The following is a 21,274-nucleotide window of genomic DNA, read 5'->3' on the forward strand; positions in this document are numbered from 1 at the left end:
AGCCACCAGTGTAGAAAAGTTTGAAACTGCTCATCTGCAATTATTCACAGGTGAAATATTGATCTTATCTATTATTAATGTCATCAATCATTACACAGACTTGCTTAGGGTCACAAAGTTAGAAGATGAAATTAACTTAGATAATTAACTTTAGTTTCAGCAGTCTTTTAACTGAGCATTCGGGAATGTAGGTTACCAATTAACATATGAAGTTGATGTATAATCCAGGCCTCGAAGCTCTCTCTATAATTGACTACAAACCTGTGGACTGTGACACCTTCTGGTAAAACTTTTCCAATAGAAATGGATCAGGCTTTAGAGGTTATCGTTAATGAACTGCAGCTGCTTTATATATCTCCATTTTAAAAATATAAGTACCGTTTATTCGGGGAAAAAAACTTTGTTATTATAGAAACCTGTGCCGAATTCATAAATCAGCTGCTCACGACTCAAAAAGTGGAAGTCGTTTAACACACCCGTTTCACAGCTTATGGAATGCTTTCCTTAGATGCTTCCTCTGCCTTATCATTGGAATTCATCATATATACCCATGATAACCCCCTTCCAATGTGAGTCTTATCTAATCTGCTGTCACCGATCATACAAGCTACATGCAGTCAATTATATTAGATAATATACACATATGCTTGTGTAAACTGGTTGGAAAAACATATTAAATATATTGCTAAAATGCAAACATACAAACGTGTTTGCATACATCATGTACATACATGTAATATAAAGGCATCAAACCTGCAAGCCCAATAGTCAAGCCAGAAGAGCCTGCATCATGTTTACCTGCAAGGTTTATTTATTTCTTGATTATTTTTTTTGCAATTAACAGCTTTTCTTAAAAATAAACTACAGAATTAAGAGTCCCAGAATGATATGCTGCAATCTATCCACAAGCTAAAAGCTCACCCCTCACACAACCAAAACACAAATTATAAATCAAAACAGACACAATGGCATCAGACTGCCAGCATAATGTTAATAATCTGCCCAGTGAGACTTCCCGGTCTGCCAGAGGAACTTCCCATATCTGATCCCTAGTACCTTTGCCATATGAGTGCTTTCAAGTAAATGAAGAGAGATCAGTCAGACAAGTAAAGACGCCCTTTGGTGAATTAGCCGACTGCCTTTGGAAGTTTATTCATGCCGTTTCAACGCCTATACTTTGATGAGAATGATGCAGACGATTATGAAGACGACGATAATTGCACAACGGTATTCAAAATGTTGCAGACATGTAAAAAAAGTGTGCGTCTGCGCTCGGCGATGGCTGCGATTCTGAAGGCTTTATGATGACTGATAAAAAGCGATGCCCCGGGGACGGTGTTGCTCAATCTTTTGAAAAATATCCACGGCCACATCAAAACATGCTCGAGCACAGCACAGTCCGCATTAAGCAAGAGTCATCGCTGTGTTCAGTCAAAGCTCAGCATTACGGTAACGATCTGCAGATCTGCGTTTATCTCGGCACCCGGGCTGCTTTTTGATGGGGGAGGAAATTGTGCAATTGTGTTCCTCGCTGGAGAGGGACCGATTTGGACCCCGCGATGGAAACTGAAAAGGGAGGCACTTCTGCTTGACATTTTAGGAGGACGCCCGCGGACGGTCGGCTCACCGGAGAACAGCACACCAGCTTCATCGGTCCCGTTCTCCACATTCGCGGGACTTAGAAGAGCACCAGGATGTGTGAAAGCGCTTGTCAACATTTTCCCTCCCTTTAATTCCAATCTCTTAAGAGCCCTGTGGCAGACAGGGCCCGAGTCCTACACTTTTTCTAGATCCAAAGGTGCAGCGTCACCGTCTTTCCTGGATTTCGCAGCATCCAAATCCTGCGCTTAAAAAACGTTCACCCTGATTTTGTCCATGTGAGGCCTGCGGTACGTCAACCCGAGTTGCTTCTCTGCAGTTTACATTTATTGAATTACTTCACAGGAAAGCACGGGGGCAAAACAACAATGCTGGCAGAGGTCCACTGGAACAACCTGCTGGAAAAGCTAGCATATGACCTCACCATCTCTGTGCCGTGGGGAGCAGAAGACATTATTAGCTTCATTCGCAACAGATGCTCCCCTCTGAGCCTGTTTTTTTTTTTTGCCTGATGCTCAGAATCATCCTAATGTTATACACAACCTCTCAGAAGCCACCACACAGGGCATATCTGAGAGAGCAAAGGTTCTCCGTCTGGTCCCGGTGTCTCCTCGTTTTTGTTTTTTTCTTTAACTCAACAACAATTTCAGTCTCTAGAAACCAGGTGAGGTAAGTTGTCCTGAGTAATGTACTGTGTAATCAACCTCCTTAATTGATCAATTCAGTCCAAAGTAGCAGTGAAATACCCTGTGGTTGTCCAGGACCTTATGTGATTAATTTAAATAAGGATAACCACTTCAGTATTTTGTCATTACATTACAAAGCATTCACGCTAATATTTCAACTTACGTAAGGATGAGCTGAATATACTAAGTATATCTACTAGAGTGGCACCAGGAAAAATACATTTCCACATGGGAACTATTACCTTCACCCTGAATGTGCATTCTAAATCTTCCAAGGGTAACCAAGCTACAAACCAGCTTCACATGCAAGAACCTCACTCCACCAACACTGATTCATTGTCTATTGTCTGTTTAAAGGCTATCTACCCTGCCTAACAACTCACACAGCTTTACAGAAATCACATTCCGATCGATCAAGTATTTACATGTGGGAGCAAGGCAAGGGCTAAAGAAACCGTGGAGAATGAACCTGTCAGCATATTCTCATCTGCTTCAGCATTCTATAAGCACACCATGAGAGGGCAAGTTGAGAAATACCGAGAAGGAGCAAAGTGTCTCAGAGAGCAAAGGTTCTCCTTCAGGTCCCGGTGTCTGCTCGATTTTGTTTTCATCTCAAACTCAACAACAATTCAGACCGCAGAAACCAGGTGAGGTGAGTTGTCCTGAGAACTGTGTAATCAACCTCCTTAATAGACAAATACGAAGAAGGAGCAAAGCTTTGCAGTCGCCAAAAAAAAAAATAGGCCACGGCAGGCTTGTTCCAACAAGGCTTTCTGGATGTAAAGGGCACTCAGCCTAACTGGCAAAAAAGCTCCCAGCTACAAGGGCTATGCAGCACTGAGAAACACGTGCGCACACTTGAGTTAGAGCCTCCCCCAAGAATGACGCCTGAAGCATCGCTTTAAGCTACTGTCACTGAAATTATCCACTATCATCAGCATCTCCAAGGGGGAAACAGAAACGAGTGCCGCTACATCCTGACCTGACTCTGCTCTGTGGTGCACCGCGAGCCGTTTGCATCCAAGCCACTGCCTTCCATTATCCAAGTTAGCACCCTCACTCCCCCCCCCCCCAATCCCACAAGGCTTACCTGCAGAGGCGGAGAAGCAGAGAGTGAGGAGCAGGAAGGCGACGTCTCTCCCTGCCATTCCGTTGGCTTGGGGGTCCCGGTCGCGGAAATGAGGGAAGCTCCTGGCTCCTGAACGGACGGCAGTGGTCTTTCGCGGAGGAAGAGCTCAAATCCCCCTCTGGAAGGAAGGAATGGAGAGGTCAGGGCGGTCGGGGCAGTCAGGGCCTGCTCCGTATGTGACACAGCAGGGAGTTACAGTCCGGCTCATTTCCCCCAGGGGGCTGATGAGAGCAGACAGGGAAGTCAATGGGCTGCCCGACGAAGGGTTAATCCCGGGAGTTAATTAGCCGTCATGTGAGGCAGCAAGCTGTACAGTATGCTAACGCTGGTGTGTGTATGTGTGTGTGTGTGTGTGTCACTCAACTAGCCTAGAGCAGCAATATGTTCCTGCCATGCATGGCATTGATTGGCACAACTTACGGATCTCCACACCCATAATGCACAGACATACACACGCAAAAACACACACACGTACACATGCACGCACACACGCACACATGTACACACGCACACACGTGCACACGACACTCTGCAGGTCCTTTGCACACCTAAATTTAGCCCATCAGAATGCATCAGTCTGTCCAGTCTGATTAAGCAGCTTAAGAATTGTAAGGCCCCATTGTAATCATTTCGATTAGAGCTAAACTTTAATAACTAGATCAGTCTGAACCCACACACATAAAGCAGTCTGCTAGCTTAACGCAAATAAAGATCTCATCTCCATTGCTTCATTACATTTTTGCATATTTAGCATAATTAACAACCACCACACACTAAATGCTATTTAGAACACATTATGAGAAATCATGAAAGCCCAGGAAAATGTTTTGAGATGCTAGCATTAGGTCCTTCTGCATTCATCTGTCCTCCAGGCAATTCATCTCTGGCCTGCTGAAAGGTTTTACTGAAATGGTAATTGTATCAAGTGCAAAAGGAAGTCCAGACATGCAGTCATAGTGCAATTGTACTGTACTAAAATCTGCATATTTGAATCATTCGTAAGTAAAATACCAGAAGGTTTTGATAAAGAAAGGGAAAATAACCAATACCATTTGTAATGGTAGAAATGTTACACTGAGAGATTCCTGTGATGAAAGATTTAAAGCAACCTTAAAACACCAGACAGCTTGAAGGATTACAGCTACTGGGTGAAATAGCCAGAACACCTGCACGATTGGACAGGCTGACCTTTCAGTTTTTATTGAGCTGTAAGGATTATCATGTGAACGCCTCTTCGGAGAAGAAAAATCATGACAATATCCCACAAACATCTCAAGCTCTCTTGTTCTCTTACATATACAGTATACATGCATACACACATAATATCCATATAGTCCATCTCTTATCTCTCTCTCTCTCAATCACACACACACACACACACACACACACAAACACAATGAGGAACACATAGATGCACAGACAGGTGGATTCAACACAATTTAACAAACACCCTCATTCAGATTCTACATAGAAATTTTAACTGACACATTTTTCATTACATCTACATTAAGGCATTTGGCTGATGTTTTTCTCCAGAACAACTTATACACGTGCATACAGTCTTCAGATCTGCTCTCTCTGCGTTGTGAACGCATATTAATTATCCTCCACCTCAACATAAATGATAAATCTAGGGTAGGGTACTGGGGATAGGAAACATTCCAGCTACGGTGGCACCACAGAACTGCACAGCTGGGGGACGTTAGAGGCCTTAGCATAAATAAGCTGAGGAAATTATCAATAAACAGTCCCGACATCAAGAGGGTCCAGCCTGGGAAAAGGAACAGCTCCAGCCTAGCCGAAGAGAAAAAACACCAGGCCCCTCTCCTTCCACCTTAGAAATGCAAGTGCGTGATTCTGTTATCTCTGCGCAAACCTCGCTGGCAAAACGTACACGCGCGCGTATCGGACACCGCGCCAGCAATGCTGAACAGTCGGCGAGCCTGTCGCGTCAAAAGGCCCGTCGGGCGATAAGGCGAGCGGTCTTAGCCAAACAGCGCAGGGCAGTCAGAGAGAGAGGACCGAGCGCCGTACCGCTCCACAGGCGGACAGTCGCGGTTGTTGGGAGAAAAAAAAAAAGTGTGACGACACAGAGCAAGACGCGGCAGCGTCGCCAGATAGGCGCTAGGCTGGCGCGCACGCTCACCTCAGCAAAGGCTCCTTCAGTCGCCTGCAGCGGTGGGAGAAGGAGCTGTAGTTTTTCAATTTCTTGACAAATATGGCGCTTCCAGCATAGGGAGAGAGACAGCTTCCAGCATAGAGAGTGAGAGAGAGACAGTTACAACTCAGTGGGAGTGAACGGTGCTCCGTTCTTCCCCCTGGTCATGACGACCGAGTGAAGGGCCGAGACAAGTGCCATTCAGCAACTTCTCCACAGAGACGGGAAACAGCCCCTGTGGCTCCAGAGGAGAACACTTGAGCACTAGGCATGCTGGGAGAGGTCTCGAGTGGCTGTCGTTTCTTTGTTGTCGAGAGGCAGGGGGACAAGCGGTCGACAATACAATCGAAAGCTGGATTTTTGACCCCCTTGATGACCCTTAATTTCACCATTTCCTTTTGTTCCCAACGCTCCTCAGAAAGCACGAAGGGTCCACCTCGGGACTGCTTACAGTGAAAAGAGCGAGAGGTCAAAGGTCAGAGCGGTTTCCTAGTTCAGGTGCGATGGTAAAATGTTTTTGTTGCCCAAGCTAACTGCTCAGCCTCAATGCTGCAGGCTAACTAGCCAGAATCAGTGGCGATGTTAAGCAGAATTATTTTAAAGGGATTAAGCAGAGGGATCACCTTGTGTGACTTCTCTGGCATACTGACCATACGTCGTCCTGCTGAGCTCCAATTTCGTTCTGTGCCGGTCTGGAATTCCCATTAAAAACACAGTAGCCCCCAGACTGCACGCAAGTAGCTATTAAGTACTCCGCACTACTGGAGCATACAAAGGCCTGTAAATATCATATGGTTTCAAAATGTATCCAGTACATTGAGACCACAGCCGTGCTTTCAAAAGGATCATTGCTGAGATTGGCATATGGAGGAGTATATGGGCATTTCCGAGGTAAAGCATTGCGTAATTTACTCTTACACAGAAATGGAAGAATGGCTCTGTAAAAAATATAACCTAAGACCACCTATTAAAATTCCAACATCAAGACAATTCCAGCTGGATTTTAACATCCTTCTCCCGTTTGCGGTGTTGTCTTTAAAACGACAGGCATCGCTCCTCTCTGGTCTCCAGCTTTTTTTAACGATGGCTCGTGAAAAAAACACACTGCCAAGTCAAGGACTTCCCTGACGCACTCCACCAGCAGGTGTGGCGGTCGACGGACTCACTAATCTCCCCAATGTAATGGATGGGCTCTGATAAGGGCCAACCCTGACCGCACACAGTCCCGTCCTTCAAAAGCGCCACACCGCAACAGGGCATATCACCACCCACAACGATCAGGACACAAAGAGAAAAGGCTATCACGGCATGATAAACAGTCATGAGAGAGCCTGGCCAGCAGAAAGCCGTTATGACTCAACGCTGAGTATCTGGATACATTGAACTGCGGTCATCTGCTGGGGGAACTAAGCCGAAACAAAGGCGAACTTCGCCATGGTGTAAGCACGCAGCAATGCAGGGCTGTAATGTGTTTATAAAAGAAGATCCGCTCCTTTGCTTAATGCTCAGTCTGATCAAGCTCCCTCAATCCGGATGCACAGTTGTGGGCTTAAAGGGGAGCTTCGGGCAAAGCTCGTGGCTCACCACCGGTGACAAACCCTCCGGCTTTTCTAAGTGACCACTGTCCAACTATAATTGACTCCACTTAACGGTCTACTTTCAATACCCCAGCATGAGTCATCCACGGTGTGCACACCCACCAACACACAAGTATACAGACAGCCACTTACACAACAGGAGAATCTGTGCTCTGTGAAGCCCCATGACTCACCCCCCACCCACACACACACACACACACACACATACATATTTGTTTACACATGCAGATACACAGACATATACACACATCATTGCATTCAGAAACTGTCTGTTAAATTTGCAAAATGAAAAAATAAATATATATCGAGCAAGATAGACACCTCAAAATAAAGGAAATTTAATTTAAGTTGACACGAGGCAAAACCACCCTATATTTCTCCAAAAGATTAAGAAAGTACAATAAAACACTGTCCTACAGTTTATAAAGTTTTTTTTTTTAAGACTAACCAAAACAATCACATCATTCTTCTCAAAACACTGTTTTTACATGTCCTAAAGTGTGCCTTCTTACAAGCCACTGACAAGTAATACTTTGGCTCTGAATCATCTAGAACAAACAATCAATAAAGATAGGACCAGTTAGCCACGAGACTTCACACAAGGCATGCAACTCCTCAGTTGCACCTCTCTCTTGTTACCTCTCTTATCTCACTGACTGCAGGCACCAGAGCACCAGAGCAGCAGAACACCATCGCACATTTCACAGGACACAAGCTCTCCACTGTCCGGGAACTGCCTCGGACACTTCCACCAGACCTCTACGTTCACACGCGTTCTCAAAGTGCCCCACTACCCTTCCCCCCAGAGAGTCCAGTGATAATCTGAGGACTGCAAGAGGAGCAATTTACTAATCTGGACAGCAGCCACTACAGCCAGAGAGCACAAAAAAGGCTTGCCTCGTACTTTTTAATCAACTGACCTGCGAGGTGTGAGTCGCAACTCGCTCGCACTCGCCTTGGCCCACTCAACGGGCGCTGCCTCCCCCTTCCTCTACTCTGCTGCACCCCCCTCTCAATGCACACACTCACGGACAAGCGCCTACGCACAATCTCCTTCTTAACATTTCCTCAGAAAAACTACACTTTTTCAGAGTAGACCACGTGTAAAATGTAGCACACATATCATTTTTTTAAAGAGTCTCCTTTAGAACTGACCGTGAGATTTGACCCAGGACAGAGCTGGTCACATCTCAGCTCATGGTCTGGACCAACTTTTAAAAAAATTTGACTCACGGAAAATCAAATTCTGTTGCAATCGATTAAATATTTGACCTGAAAATGCTGAAAAGAAAAGAAATATCTTCCATTAGTATTAGTAGCAGGTGGACTACGTAGATACATCTTTTTATAAGAGCCCAGTAGAAACCTAGCCAGCTGATATAACACTGCCTATGTCCACATAAGCAAAGTGAAATTATTTAAGTACATACAACTGTGACATATATATGTGTAAAAGATGAGCAATCACCTTAAGTCTGCGGCTGCAGAGTAAAACACAGCAATGGCATTCGATGTCATGATGAATTACACTGTTTCAGCACTGACTATATGTCAGACCCCTGCTAAGCGCTAATTCCCTCAAAAAACAAATAAGGTTCTTTGCCGTTAAGGTGTCATCAATAACCAGCATTTATTCACTTTTTATGTATTGCATTCGTTCATACATGTGGAATACTGGGCAATTAGGGAACTGTTCTATCATTTTGCTGATATGTAAAAAAAACACAACCATTCCTTGAGAAAAAGATGCAAGAATAGCCACAGCATGTGGGGGGTGTTCTGCATTATCATTCAGGCAAATCTATATTAGAAGTTAATGAGGGTAAGCTATAATAAAAGTCTCTTGTTATTACTGCTATTAATGTATCACCAATCTTTACCTATAAACGTGAAATACAATATATAACTACAGCATATTCATTAACCCACGTGCATCCTCCGGAGCCTTTCTAAATGAATGTATTGTATGGTCATTGGTCATTGTTGAATGATGGCTTGGAATAGATCCAGCGTTTTGACGAATCGGTATGTGGTATTTTGACAGCATTTCTCTTTGCGCGACTTCAAACACTGGAGCGGCAATTTATGCCTCACGAGAAGCGCCTCTTTTGCGACATTAGGATACGAACGCGAAGGAAAATCATACAGGCTGCTCATTATGAGCATTTCATGGCATGTGACAGTCCCCGGCCAAACATCAATTCCAAAGATCGGTGCGCTGCGTTGGTACCTACATTAGACTGTCTTCAGTAATTTAGGTCTGCTTATTAGTTAATTTTACATTTAAGTCCACACGACAAAACAGCCAATATCAATGAACGTTTGGGCAACTGCTTAGAGAGCAGTGTGACTTCTGCCGATCTTTAGCGTTGTTTATCCACAAAGTACAAATTTGTGTATTCTGGAAGAACATTATGCGCAGGACATTATGAGATGAACAACTTTGAATTATAAAAGCAAACAAAAAAGTCACAGCGTTTCACTAAATAGTCTATTTACGAGTTCGCCTACTTTAATCGAGCACTGTATTTTAGTTTTTTAATTATAATAAACACGTCGTGCCATTTCTGATCCGTGCAATATAAAGTCATAGAAAGCATGCCGAATATTTCTTTACCCAAGAGATTACCATCGGCTACGCCAATGCGAGGTAAACATGCTGGCATTAATAAACGTCACTTTTTCTGTACAACATAATTTATTAGCTTAATTTGTTTTTCGTCGGGCATTTGGTGGATTTATAATAGTAAGAATCATTTTATTAACTGTTCCATTTAAAAATAATACACTTAAACGTACCATAGAGGATCTTCAGAGTTGTCAAAAGTGGAGAAAAACTTTCGTGAACGAACAGCTGCAGTACAGATGAATGTAAAGCGTGTTGTTGTTGTTGTTTTCTTTCTATATACATATATTGCAGTAGCGGAACTTCTATGCTTGCACGGTAAATAGATAAACAATGGAGCTGGTGGTCTGTAAATGTTAATATTCCAAACTATGCGGTCTCTGCTTTCGAGAAAGTTTTAAATCTAAATGATACCCATCTCAGCTTTCACTGAGAAGACTTTTGGAGGTGGAGCTAGTAGGAGGAGGCAGAAAACTACATCAATCAAGCCAAATTTTGGGCTTTCATTGGTGAAGATTACAACAAGGTGGGATCTGCATATTATCCGGAGATTTTATGAAGGAAAACGCATTATTTCATGTAGTAAGTTAGATTTTCTGATCGAACCGATATAGTTCAACTTTGCAATAAATTATCTTTTCATTTTAAAATTAAAGAACAGTGCTATATATATATATATATATATATATATATATATATTATGAAACTGCATATGGAGTAATCTAATGTATAGCATTCATTTAATTATTAGATATTTGTTTCTTCCTGAACAGATGACACATTTTGAAACCCCAAACAGTTCCACACATTTGGACAGAGAGCATTCTTTTTTCATTTCTCATAGGGCAGTATGCTTAATTTATGCTTAATAGAATGTTTAATCAAATCTAACATCAGTTTCATCAAAAGTATGAGTATTTATGTATGATTGAAGTGTATGAGTGATACAGAGTATCTCTTTTGGGAGAGAGACATTATTTTATTATATCAATTGTTTCATTATATGAATACTGACCAAATGTTTCTGATGACTACCAATTTAGTAAGCTGACTTTGTTAACAAATCTTGAAACTCGTGTAAAAAAATAACATAAACCCTACTTCCAGCAATACACTACAGAAACACCTTTCAAATGGTAATAATGAAAGTTCCTTCTCTTTGCTCTCAAAATACAGAAAATCTTTTAAATGAAATTCACCATATGGAAATGGAAAGCATAGTTTATACTTTAAAAAGGAAAGAATAGTTGCCATGGTACTGGACAAGACTTATCTGTGGCGCAAGATTGCTGATATGAATGTAATCATCTTTTCATTGCCAACTGCTCGGCATCAAGGCTATGGGTCACGGGTTGAGCACATGTGCGCAAACCTTGTAGATCTCTCTCCAGCTTAAAAGAGACTTTTGCTTTTTATCAGTCAAAGCCATCAAATCCTGGCTTGTTTTCAATACTGTGGTCTGATGGCAGCATGGTTTTGCCCTCAAGGTTGCCACTCTAGAGATGAACCCAGTAGTTGTGACGTGCTCTTCTATGTAGGTTAGCTTTGTATCCTTGACTGTTCCTCGACTGCTAAGATTTTTTTTTTTTTTTAGTTTTTTCTTCTTGTTTTTTTTTTCTCAAAATAAAGACTACTTTCACTAGGAAAAACTTATTTCATTGTCACCACTGAATGGGTGAATGTTGCTTGTATATTTTAGGCTATGTGACAATGGTAACATTTAGAGAAATCCTTTTTTCAAGAATTACTTAAAGCTTAAAGACTGCTTTAAAGTTGAGAAATAAAGCTAGCAAATGTGTGTTCAACTGAAGATTGAATACACTGGGTTCAGGTCATCCTCCACGTTGATTCCTGATTATTAACTAAAAAACTAACCCAACAAATGTGCCTTTATGAAATTTACTGTCTCTTGTTTCTACAGTATGTAGCAGATGAAGAAGTAAAAACTAATAGTGTGTTAAATTGCAGCTTAAACTTCAGCTTTCAATCTCTGTGTCGGAAAGGCTGAAGAATTAGATGAAATGCCATTTCTGTAGGCCTATTCAGAATTATGAAAAGACTGTCAACCTGGTCTGCTATTGTTACTTTGTTATGAGATTGTAGTTGTTTTATATCAGACTGGCCTTCTCTGTTTATTAGCAATGCAACCTCAGACACGTTATCAAAGGGTTATGGGTTATGCTGCAAGCCAGGGATACTCAAATCTGGCTCTTAGGCATGCACATTGATTTGTGCATTTGTACGTACAAGTTACTGGTACGTTAGCTAACTTAGTAGCCTCATATGTAGTTCTATTAGCTATGAAGGTAGCTGACAAGGCTCTGTAGCTGGTTTTATCATCTGTTGAATTCAATTAAATTCCTATCACGGAAATGTCACACTTAGCTGTAGCTAAACAATATTTTCCTTGCTAACTAGCTTAATAGATAGTCGAACAGCTATTAAAATGCTAGGCTATAGATAATGTCTGTTGTCACAGTAAATTGCCGTTTCCAATCAAACCTTAGTTATAACCTGTAAGTGCATTGCTACACTGCCAGTTTCATCTTTGGGCTAGGCTAACCATACTGGCCTCAGTTCACTTACTTCAGCTAACTACTTAGCTTTCAGTGCTTTAGCCATCAGGCTAATAATGGACAAGAATGTCCAATGCATGTACTATGTGAATAAGCACGTACATACCCATGCTTACCATTCTATCCAATGTGTCGACTGGAACTGGAAGGAGCAGCGTGCATTGGGCGAGAGGCAGGAATACACTCTGGACAGGTCGCCAATCTATCGCAGGGCACACACACTATTCACTCACACACTCTTACTCTTAGTCTCCAATTGGCCTAACCTGCCTTTGGACTGTGGGAGGAAACCAGAGTACACGGGGGAAACCCACTCGGACACGGGGAGAACATGCAAGCTCCACACAGAAAGGCTAAGGGATTCAAACCCAGGACCTTCTTGCCATGAGGCGACAGTGCTACCCACTACACCACTGTGCATTGTGTTTATAATACATTTATAATACATGTAATTTTGAATAATCACAGGACCCCCTGGAGGTCGTGGGGCCCAAAGCAGCCGCTTATGTCACTCATTGTGTCGGCTCTGGTAGCCTACTATCGCCCATCTATTTCTAACGCACACTCGGTGATTTAGTTCTGGTACCCGGCCTTCCCCTCTGTGCCAGTAATACTGCTGATTCTCATTCCCCTTGTCTAATCAGGGATTGATTTAAACCTGACGCACCAGCTAGGTGAAATCTCTGGCTAATCAGTTGGATTCTGGCCATTATTGGACTATGGGCAGAATCAGGCAGAAGAGAAAACCTGCAGCACCACTGACTTTGGGGGCCATATTTGAGTATCTCTGCCATAAGGCATCAGGCAGTTAAGTGGCTACCAGATGAATAAGCATTATGTCCCATATATGGAATTTGGCCATACTGGTCATATATCAGCATAAAAAGATTTCATATTTATATGAAAATTATAATTTTCCGTAGTACAAATATTTTAAACATTCTGCCTAAAACAATATTGTTGCAGCAATTTACCAGCAGCCAGTATTAAAAAATATAACCAACAGTTTCAGAATTTATATTTATTTAAATCAAATTCACAATAAAATATTAGCATGGATTATGAATAAATAATGCAATATATAATGTCAATACAAATACTATTCAAAAAAGTTCACATATACAGATCTATATATTGTGCAATTTTTATAGAACCTCAGTCTACCTTACCATTACCTTTATCCGGGAAGCACCATTGCAGGTTGAATTGTCTGTTTGGTTACTCATTTTAAATGGTATTTCAAGACATGTTTAGCTGTAATTACTGAATTTTCTTGGAACTGAAACACTGTTTAGATTAATGATGTGACATGCACTTTCACTGAAAAAACAAAGAATATCTTCTCTCAAAATGAAAAATGTTGACTTAACATTCAAAATCGCTAGCAAAACACAGCTGGCAAGTAGCAGTACTAAGCAGAGTTCTACAGTCTGCCCAGGTACTGTGCAGCAGTACTGCAAATAACAGTAAAGGGAGAAAAAACGTCAAACGTTTGCATTTATGAGCCTATCAAGCTCATAATAGTCAGCTCCATTTCACTCATTACATAACCCTTATTTTTCTCAGTGGGAATATGAAAATTGAACTGCTCTATGCACAACCCTTGGGGTCTTACTTACGGGAAAAAATTATTTTGCATTCAGGAACTTTCAGGGTGATCAACAGAAAGACACCCAGTTATTGGTTTCACAGGCTGTTGGACAACACACATGGAGTTATTTCAGCCTATAGCATATGCCAAGTCAACACAATCAGCCCCTACAGTCAAAACCCTTGAAGACCGTATGCAATCACCTGTTTTTTTTTGTTTTGTTTTGTTTTTTTTTTGTTGCAATTCAGCAATGTTTAGCTACAGCATAAAGATACAGGTACTTTTTTAATCTACAGTGTTCATTCTGTATGGATATTATTGGCAGCTTATTAAATTGTCACATAGTTAATTGGTTAAAATAGAAATGCCATATAAATTATACTCATAGTTTACTCATACTATAAGCATAGTTTACAAATTACTAGGTCAAAGCCCTCCTGTAGTAGGAATTATAGGGTTGCTTTGAGAATTTAAAAAAACAAATGTAAAAATCTCAGCCGAAAAATATCTGTTTTCTCTGCTTGTTTATGTGTTCTATTACTATTAAAATGTGATATGTATTGCATGTTTATTGCATTGCATTTATTGTACGTGTTGTTAATACAGTTTTACTGTAAATGCCGGAGTTTAATTAATTACAGCCAAGGGTATCAGAGAGTGCATGGTTCTACCTCAGAGCAATATGTGAGACTTGGGGTGCGTAGGCCAGAATGTGGTCATTTAGGATTTGGGCATTTAGAGTAATTGGGGCACAAGTGTTAGACAACAAGGGCAGAAGAGAGGTATATGGCAGTTGGACTGTAGTGTGTAGTAATACCTGGTTTATAACAGATAGTTTTTGGTGCTAGAGGGAGGGGCCAAGTGAAACGTGGAATGAGCTAGAAGGGGCAGTTGTGCTAAAAGACTGGTGAAGAACAGGACATTAGAAGAGGATGCAGGTTAACGTACTAGAGTAGTATAATTGGATGGGCAACTGAAGGAAACTGTATTGTCAGTAAAATGAATTGTGTGTGTGTGCGCGCACGTGTGTGCGTGTGCGACACTGGCATTATTGCGTGTTTCGCTGTATGTTTGTTTTCTGTATAAAGTGTTCTTTCCCTTAGACTGTGATTTCTGTCCTTACAATTCCACATCCTGTAAAACTACACAAACATCTTTGACACAGGCATGTCTCTGCGAACAAACATCTTTTCTGTGTCACTCTGCCAAAATATTCCAGTTCCTGTAGAATCTGTAGAAAGGAAATTCTTTTCAGCTGGGAACGGGCATAAATGTCTGAGCGGTGATTTTCCTCTAATGAGACTGCATCTTTGAAATGGGAATCGAAAATTTGTTTTGGAACACCTTGATGCGTCGCGAAAATGTTGATTTACATCGAGCGGGCTTTGAGCGTCAACAAGTGCGCATTCAAAGGGTTCAAATCATTGCTGAGCCTCATACATATGTATGTCTCAGAGCAAGGCATGTGTATGGTATTTGTTTGTTTGCTTGCTTTTAGGGCTGGTGGTACAACTCATGCTGACAACTTACACGAAGGAAAGAGATGAAAAGGGATCAGCTCTGCAAAGCCATTGCTTTCATTCATTGTTGCACCCGATTTTTATGTACGCTTGTGCTTAAAACCTCAAACGATCAGCACATTGCATCCAGATTTTTGATGGACAAAGTGTTTGTTCCTGGCCAGAATGAATACATAAGAAAGACTTGGTTTATTTAATCATGAGATGAAGGATTCAGATCAAAATCTGAAATAGATCTAAAATAGAAACAGTGTTGATCAGTCGAACAATGATGTGCACCACCCCCTCCCCCACCCCCTCCCTTCACTGTCTATTTCGCAGTCCAAAAATACACTTCAGCCCTTAAATATTACTACACAGACTAAAGCCCTGATTTGTGCTCTGTAAAATGTAATGTTTTGGTTAGGAGAATGGTTAATTCCAGAATGAAAAAAAAGAATAGTGCCAAACAAGCACCATGTAGGCTTAGCTAGAATATAATTTTAAGAAAAAATATATCTTTGTTTAACTTTCCAAGTTTATACAAAGATGGTAACACCACATCTTAACTGGTTTTGAGTTTATCCCAGTTAAAACCTCACCAGTATTCAGCAGAACTTAAATTACAATTCTCATTTACTTACAATACAGTTGTTTTTGTTTGACTTTAATTACCAAATGTGTATGTTCCTTTCTAAATTTTATCATGGAATTTGGTTTGTTTTTCAAGGCACTTAATTTATAAACATGACGAGAACTGCAATTACATACACTGTTGTTCCCTTTTAGCTTCACTTTACATTTCATCATAAATTGTGCTAGTGATTTTTTTTTTTTTATTCAGTGAGAATTCAATTTGAATTTAATTGTAGTAAATAGTGAGAGCTATGCAAAGGCTGCTGCTGGCATGAACACTCTGTGTAGTCATTTAAGGCCACAATTGTTTTGTTTTTTTTGTTGTTGTTTTTATGTAAGACATTTTAGTTCTACAGTATTTTTATTTATGTGCCCATGGCGATTGGTTGCCCGGTCAGTAATAGGTTCCAAACATTCTTTTTTTTTGGGCTGGAGCCGGCTCTGGAACTATGCTTATTATCGTACCATACAATCTTCAATATTCTTTACCAATATCCATAACCTAATTGAGAACAGAACTGTATGGGTGCAAACAGCAAAGGTGGGAAGTAAACAGCTATATGGCATTTACTGTGTGAAGATATCGTAACTACTGACAGCTCCTGTAATTGGCTGAAAATTTGATCAGATGATTGATAACAGAATCTCAAGGGGAAAAAAAGAACTGTTCTCCCTTGCCTCAGCCACTGAACCAGGGGTCCTCCAGAATGTGTGAGCCTTTTATTGATCCCTGAACTATAAAATCTTTAGTCCTAGTGAGCGACTGCCAGGAGCTAAGCTTTAACTTTTAGCCTCTATGGCATTTATCTTGCACCTCAGTTGGCCCTGCCAGGTCTTTGTTCCCGCAACAAACTAGTATCCCCTTTCTCTGTTTCTGTTTGGGCATTCGCACACGCCTCTTATAGTGTAAGGGAGAAGGGTCTGACAAAGCTGTCTTTGCACCTAATTTAGCAACAGATTGTTTTTCAATGTAAGTATTTTTGACTTCAGAATATGTTGTATATATTGTATTTATATGCACATTTTTAATCAGACCTTGCATGTTTTCCTGTCTTGAGGCAGAGCGATCCTCGAGAATAGCAAAAGTTCACCTTGACTTCTCCACATAATTCAGATCAATTAGGATCACTGTATATAAGTCCCTCTGAAAACGTCACACAGCAGGAAGGGAGAACATGATGTGTCTTACTATTTGTCCGTTTGGTCTTTCACACTCAGAACCACGAGATATAAGTTCTCTCGTTTAACAGCAAATAAACAGACTGCATATATTACGTAGTTATAGAGGTAAAAATGGACCCATGAATAAATATGGGATATTTTTAACACAAATACATTCACCGCGGTTGAGTATAGTTCTTAAAAAGCACATTTGATAAAAGATAAGAAAAGCACTGTGCATTTTATGAGAATGATTGGGAGTGCTCACATGTTTCCTGACTGGCAGTATGTTAATCATAAAAAAAAACTTATCTCTACAGCTGAAACAGTTAGACAACTTTTACATCAAGTGTTGAAAATGAATGAGTACAACTATTTTCACAATATCGAAAGATCCTCAGTGGGAGTGATTCAGTGAGACAAGGCAATCAGCCAAAAGAAAGCAAATTCTCCATATATTAAGCTTATGCTAAATATATAAGCTAAATATATTCATACATTTCGTGGCCGTCAATAACAGTGCGTCAAGAAGTACATGTCACATTTGGTTATGTTTCCAATGCAAACACTGATGTATTGATGTATAATAAATACATGAAACATTAAAATCATTAAAGCCTTTTTTCAAATGAAGGGACAATACCTTTTCCACAACAAACTGATTTTTTTGATCGGCAAAATTAATTATTTGATCTCTTTAAGAAAGCAATGAAATAATATTATTAATGTTTCATAGAAAAAATAAAATCACCAAAAAGCCTTCAGACTGTTTCGTAACTCTGACCTGTTTTGTGAGTACTAGCGTCCCCTTCTGGATACACTTCATATAGCACTCAATATTATGATGAATTTTCTCTCCACTTTCTCTTTCTCTGGCCAAATTTCTTCTTGGCCTCCATTAATGGGCCAGGTGCAGAGCAGTCTTCTTGAATCAGTGTAAAGAAAAGCCACTTTATTTTGTTACAAAAATATATTTGCCGTGTTGTCCTCAAGATAAAAAATAACCAGATCCAACCAGATCAGATGAAAACCCTCGAAATTAAACTTTTTCAGCATGAAATCTGATGACTTCCCTTTGAGTGATCCTATCATTAGAAAGAGTTAAACATTGCCCGTTTTTATATTTTTATTAAAGCGGTACACCAGCAGGCTACAGAGATTGATTATGGCTTCTGATTTCATAACGGCAGGATTAGAAAGACTCATAAGACAAAGTTAAGTGCCACACGTCTATTCAAGCAAAATAAAATCAACTATGAATTGTGTTTTGCAGCAAGAACGAGTTGTGCAGACTGAAGAAATACTGCCTCTCTGGACAGTGGAAGTTGGAAAACAATTATTCATTAATTTATTGATTAGTGACAAGTTTCTGCATGAAAACTATTGATTTAGGGTTTAAAATCCAAAGAAGAGGCTTTATCACAGGGGGTCATTTTGATCCTGTGGACACGGGGTGCATGCATAATATGAAGACAACAGGAGGGTTAAGCTCAGTTCATACCAGTCTCAAAATTGCTTGGACAATACTTTTTCACCACATTTGTGGCTTTGTAACTGTGAGAATACAGGAAACACTTGAGTAAATGAGGGATCTGAAGTATATTGAAAGCAGGTGCTTCCACACAGGCGTGGTTCCTGAGTTAATTAAGCAATTACCGGGAGCTTCTGTGAAGACGACTGTTGAACTTGTTAATGTTTCATGGCGGACAGTGGATAAGGTGATGTCGGAATCGAAGTCTGAGAAAGACATCAGCTAGGGGTAACTGCGGTCGAAAGGGCGTACAACTCGATCATGATGACCATGTATTGGTTTGAGATGCAAGGCAAAACAGATAAGCCACTCTGTATCTGTTGACTGCAAATACCAATCTAGGGCATGAGCAGACTGTTCCATCAAGAACAGTCCATTGAGAACTTTACAGAGAGGGACACAATGGTTACTATTTTGTTTATCTTGGCAGTTCCTTGTAGATTTAGGCATAAAAATTTTGTTTAAAAATTAACAAATATAATTTGTTCACATATAACTTTATTTTAAGTTTTCATTCTTTTAACCCCTATCCCAACCCTAAAGCATTTGTTGGAGCATCATTACCTTCAAGAAATGGAGTGATGCACATGCTAGATGTATGATTTTACATTCCAGGCACCTGGCACTCAATGCCGATATATGTTGTATTAAGTTCTGAGCACACAGGTTATGGCTGAGGTATCTTAACCTGGGATTTTCATCGTGAATGAGAATGTGACATAGTTTAGCCATGTATTTAATTTTGATTTTCTTTGACTTTTATTTAAACCATGTGCCTGTGTACATGTTTGTTACAAATATTTAACAAACATGGGGAAACAAGCAAAAGATTGGGGGGGGGGGGAAATGGGGGGCACAGACTACAATTAAACTACACATAAGCACTGGTGGTGAATAAAGACCAGAATTACAACTTGGAAGCATTTCTTGCTCTATGAAACCTTTCCTGAGTTCTACCCAGCCTTTCAGGGTTGTTTTCTTTTTCCAGGATGCCAAGCCGATTGAAATAATTTAGCATTTCATGCTAAAAAAAATTTTTTTTTAAAAAGGAGCAGCACTGGACACGTGGACGCATCCTCAAAACAAGAAATAGCTACACTACCCACTACATCCCCAGCACTAACTTCCAAAAAGACATTGTTACAGGCCATTCCAGTGTGTGGATGTGCCCTAAGGTGTGTTATTGAATCCACAGCATTGCCCAGGGACAGAGCATTTCAGTCAGTAGGCTTGTCTGTGTCACATCTCACGTCAGTTTACTCCACAGGTCAGTCAGGTCCCTGCGGCCTGTCTGTAAGCTGCTCTTGAAGGGTATTCTCCTCCAGGTTTGGAATTACGCATTACACTGGCTTTTTAGGGGGGGGAGGGGGGTGTCTGTGAGATTGAGGACCGGGGGGACCTTTTTCAGGGGAGCTTGTGTCTCTTTCAGGAGAGACTGAGCTCCCCCTGGCACCTCTGTAATTCCAAACCGGTTCTCCCTGCACAATTACTGCACCACTCAGCCAGTGGACCAGAAAGAGAAAAGAGCAGCACTTTGGAGGAGAACACATGCTTGTCTGGCCTCTCACAGACTTGCAGCAAAGGGACAACTGAACAAACAAAAAGACAAACTAGAGGTTGCCTTGCAAATGTACATGATGTTCCCAGTACAAGTTCTATCTTCAGAAATGTACAATTCCAAGAATTGATAAACAGCATATGAGGTAATTTAAGCGATTTCAGTAGGATGCAATAAGGAAACAACAAAATAAGGAAAAAGATTATCACATAGTTTCATAATTGTACTCCAAATCCTGACACTAGGGCATTGGCCACATAGTTGTGATCATATTAGATCTGACTCATGCAAATGTGGATATAATAAAACAAACTTTGATTTATACATTTTGGTGATTTGGAAGATTCCAAAGATTTTAACCAAAGCAACTTACAATAGTGAATTTAACATGGCAAGCAAACACCACAGTCAAAGAAGTTATAGTCAAATAAGTGCCAACATCAAGGTGCATACCACATGACTTGTCAAATAAAGTGAGGGAAAGACTTAGGGCCAGGTTTACTAAAGGATTTCTGAAGCAAAAGCAGTTGCTACAAGGTTGCAATATCTACATCATATTTAGCAGTTTTGATTGGTTGTGCATGCTATGCTGTCTTGTAGTTAATGCCTTTTATGTTGTAAGCACACACCACAGTGATTTGCAGAAAGGTGTGCAGAGTACTCCACAGGCATTGAGACTTGTGCTTTTGCTAGCCCAAGATTGCTGCCTTAAGCTATTTTAACTTCAAAATTGCTATACTCCTCAAGTTCAACTATGTGAGCAAACAACAGTAAAATAAACGTACAACACATTAGGAAAGCAATTGGTATAGGGAGCATGCCTACTGTAATTTAAAGTTGAGAGTAATGCACCATAACAAAGACAAATGTCTCTTACATTACTGGTTTTCCATCTTCTTTCTTACTTATTTTTAATCATTAATTAC

At 40.6% G+C, this 21,274-nt stretch overlaps 1 protein-coding gene across 2 annotated transcripts in view; it reads right to left on the minus strand.

The window, feature by feature from the left end:
- The window catches only part of tgfbr3 (transforming growth factor, beta receptor III), an 87,784-nt gene extending 77,559 nt beyond the window's left edge, over positions 1-10,225 (minus strand). The window contains exons 1-2 of one of the 2 annotated variants that reach the window (XM_064330559.1): positions 9,970-10,225; positions 3,376-3,532 (exon numbers count right to left, since the gene is read on the minus strand). In XM_064330559.1, the coding sequence (XP_064186629.1) occupies positions 3,376-3,433 (58 nt within the window). In that variant the 5' untranslated portion in view covers positions 3,434-3,532; positions 9,970-10,225. Of the gene's footprint in view, positions 1-3,375; positions 3,533-7,809; positions 7,942-9,969 lie in introns of those variants that run through there. The other variant, XM_064330560.1, reaches the window with a different exon arrangement.
- Between the last annotated feature and the right edge of the window lie 11,049 nt (positions 10,226-21,274).

This window comes from Anguilla rostrata, chromosome 4 (genome assembly GCF_018555375.3).
Source record: "Anguilla rostrata isolate EN2019 chromosome 4, ASM1855537v3, whole genome shotgun sequence".
Classification (NCBI taxonomy): domain Eukaryota; kingdom Metazoa; phylum Chordata; class Actinopteri; order Anguilliformes; family Anguillidae; genus Anguilla; species Anguilla rostrata.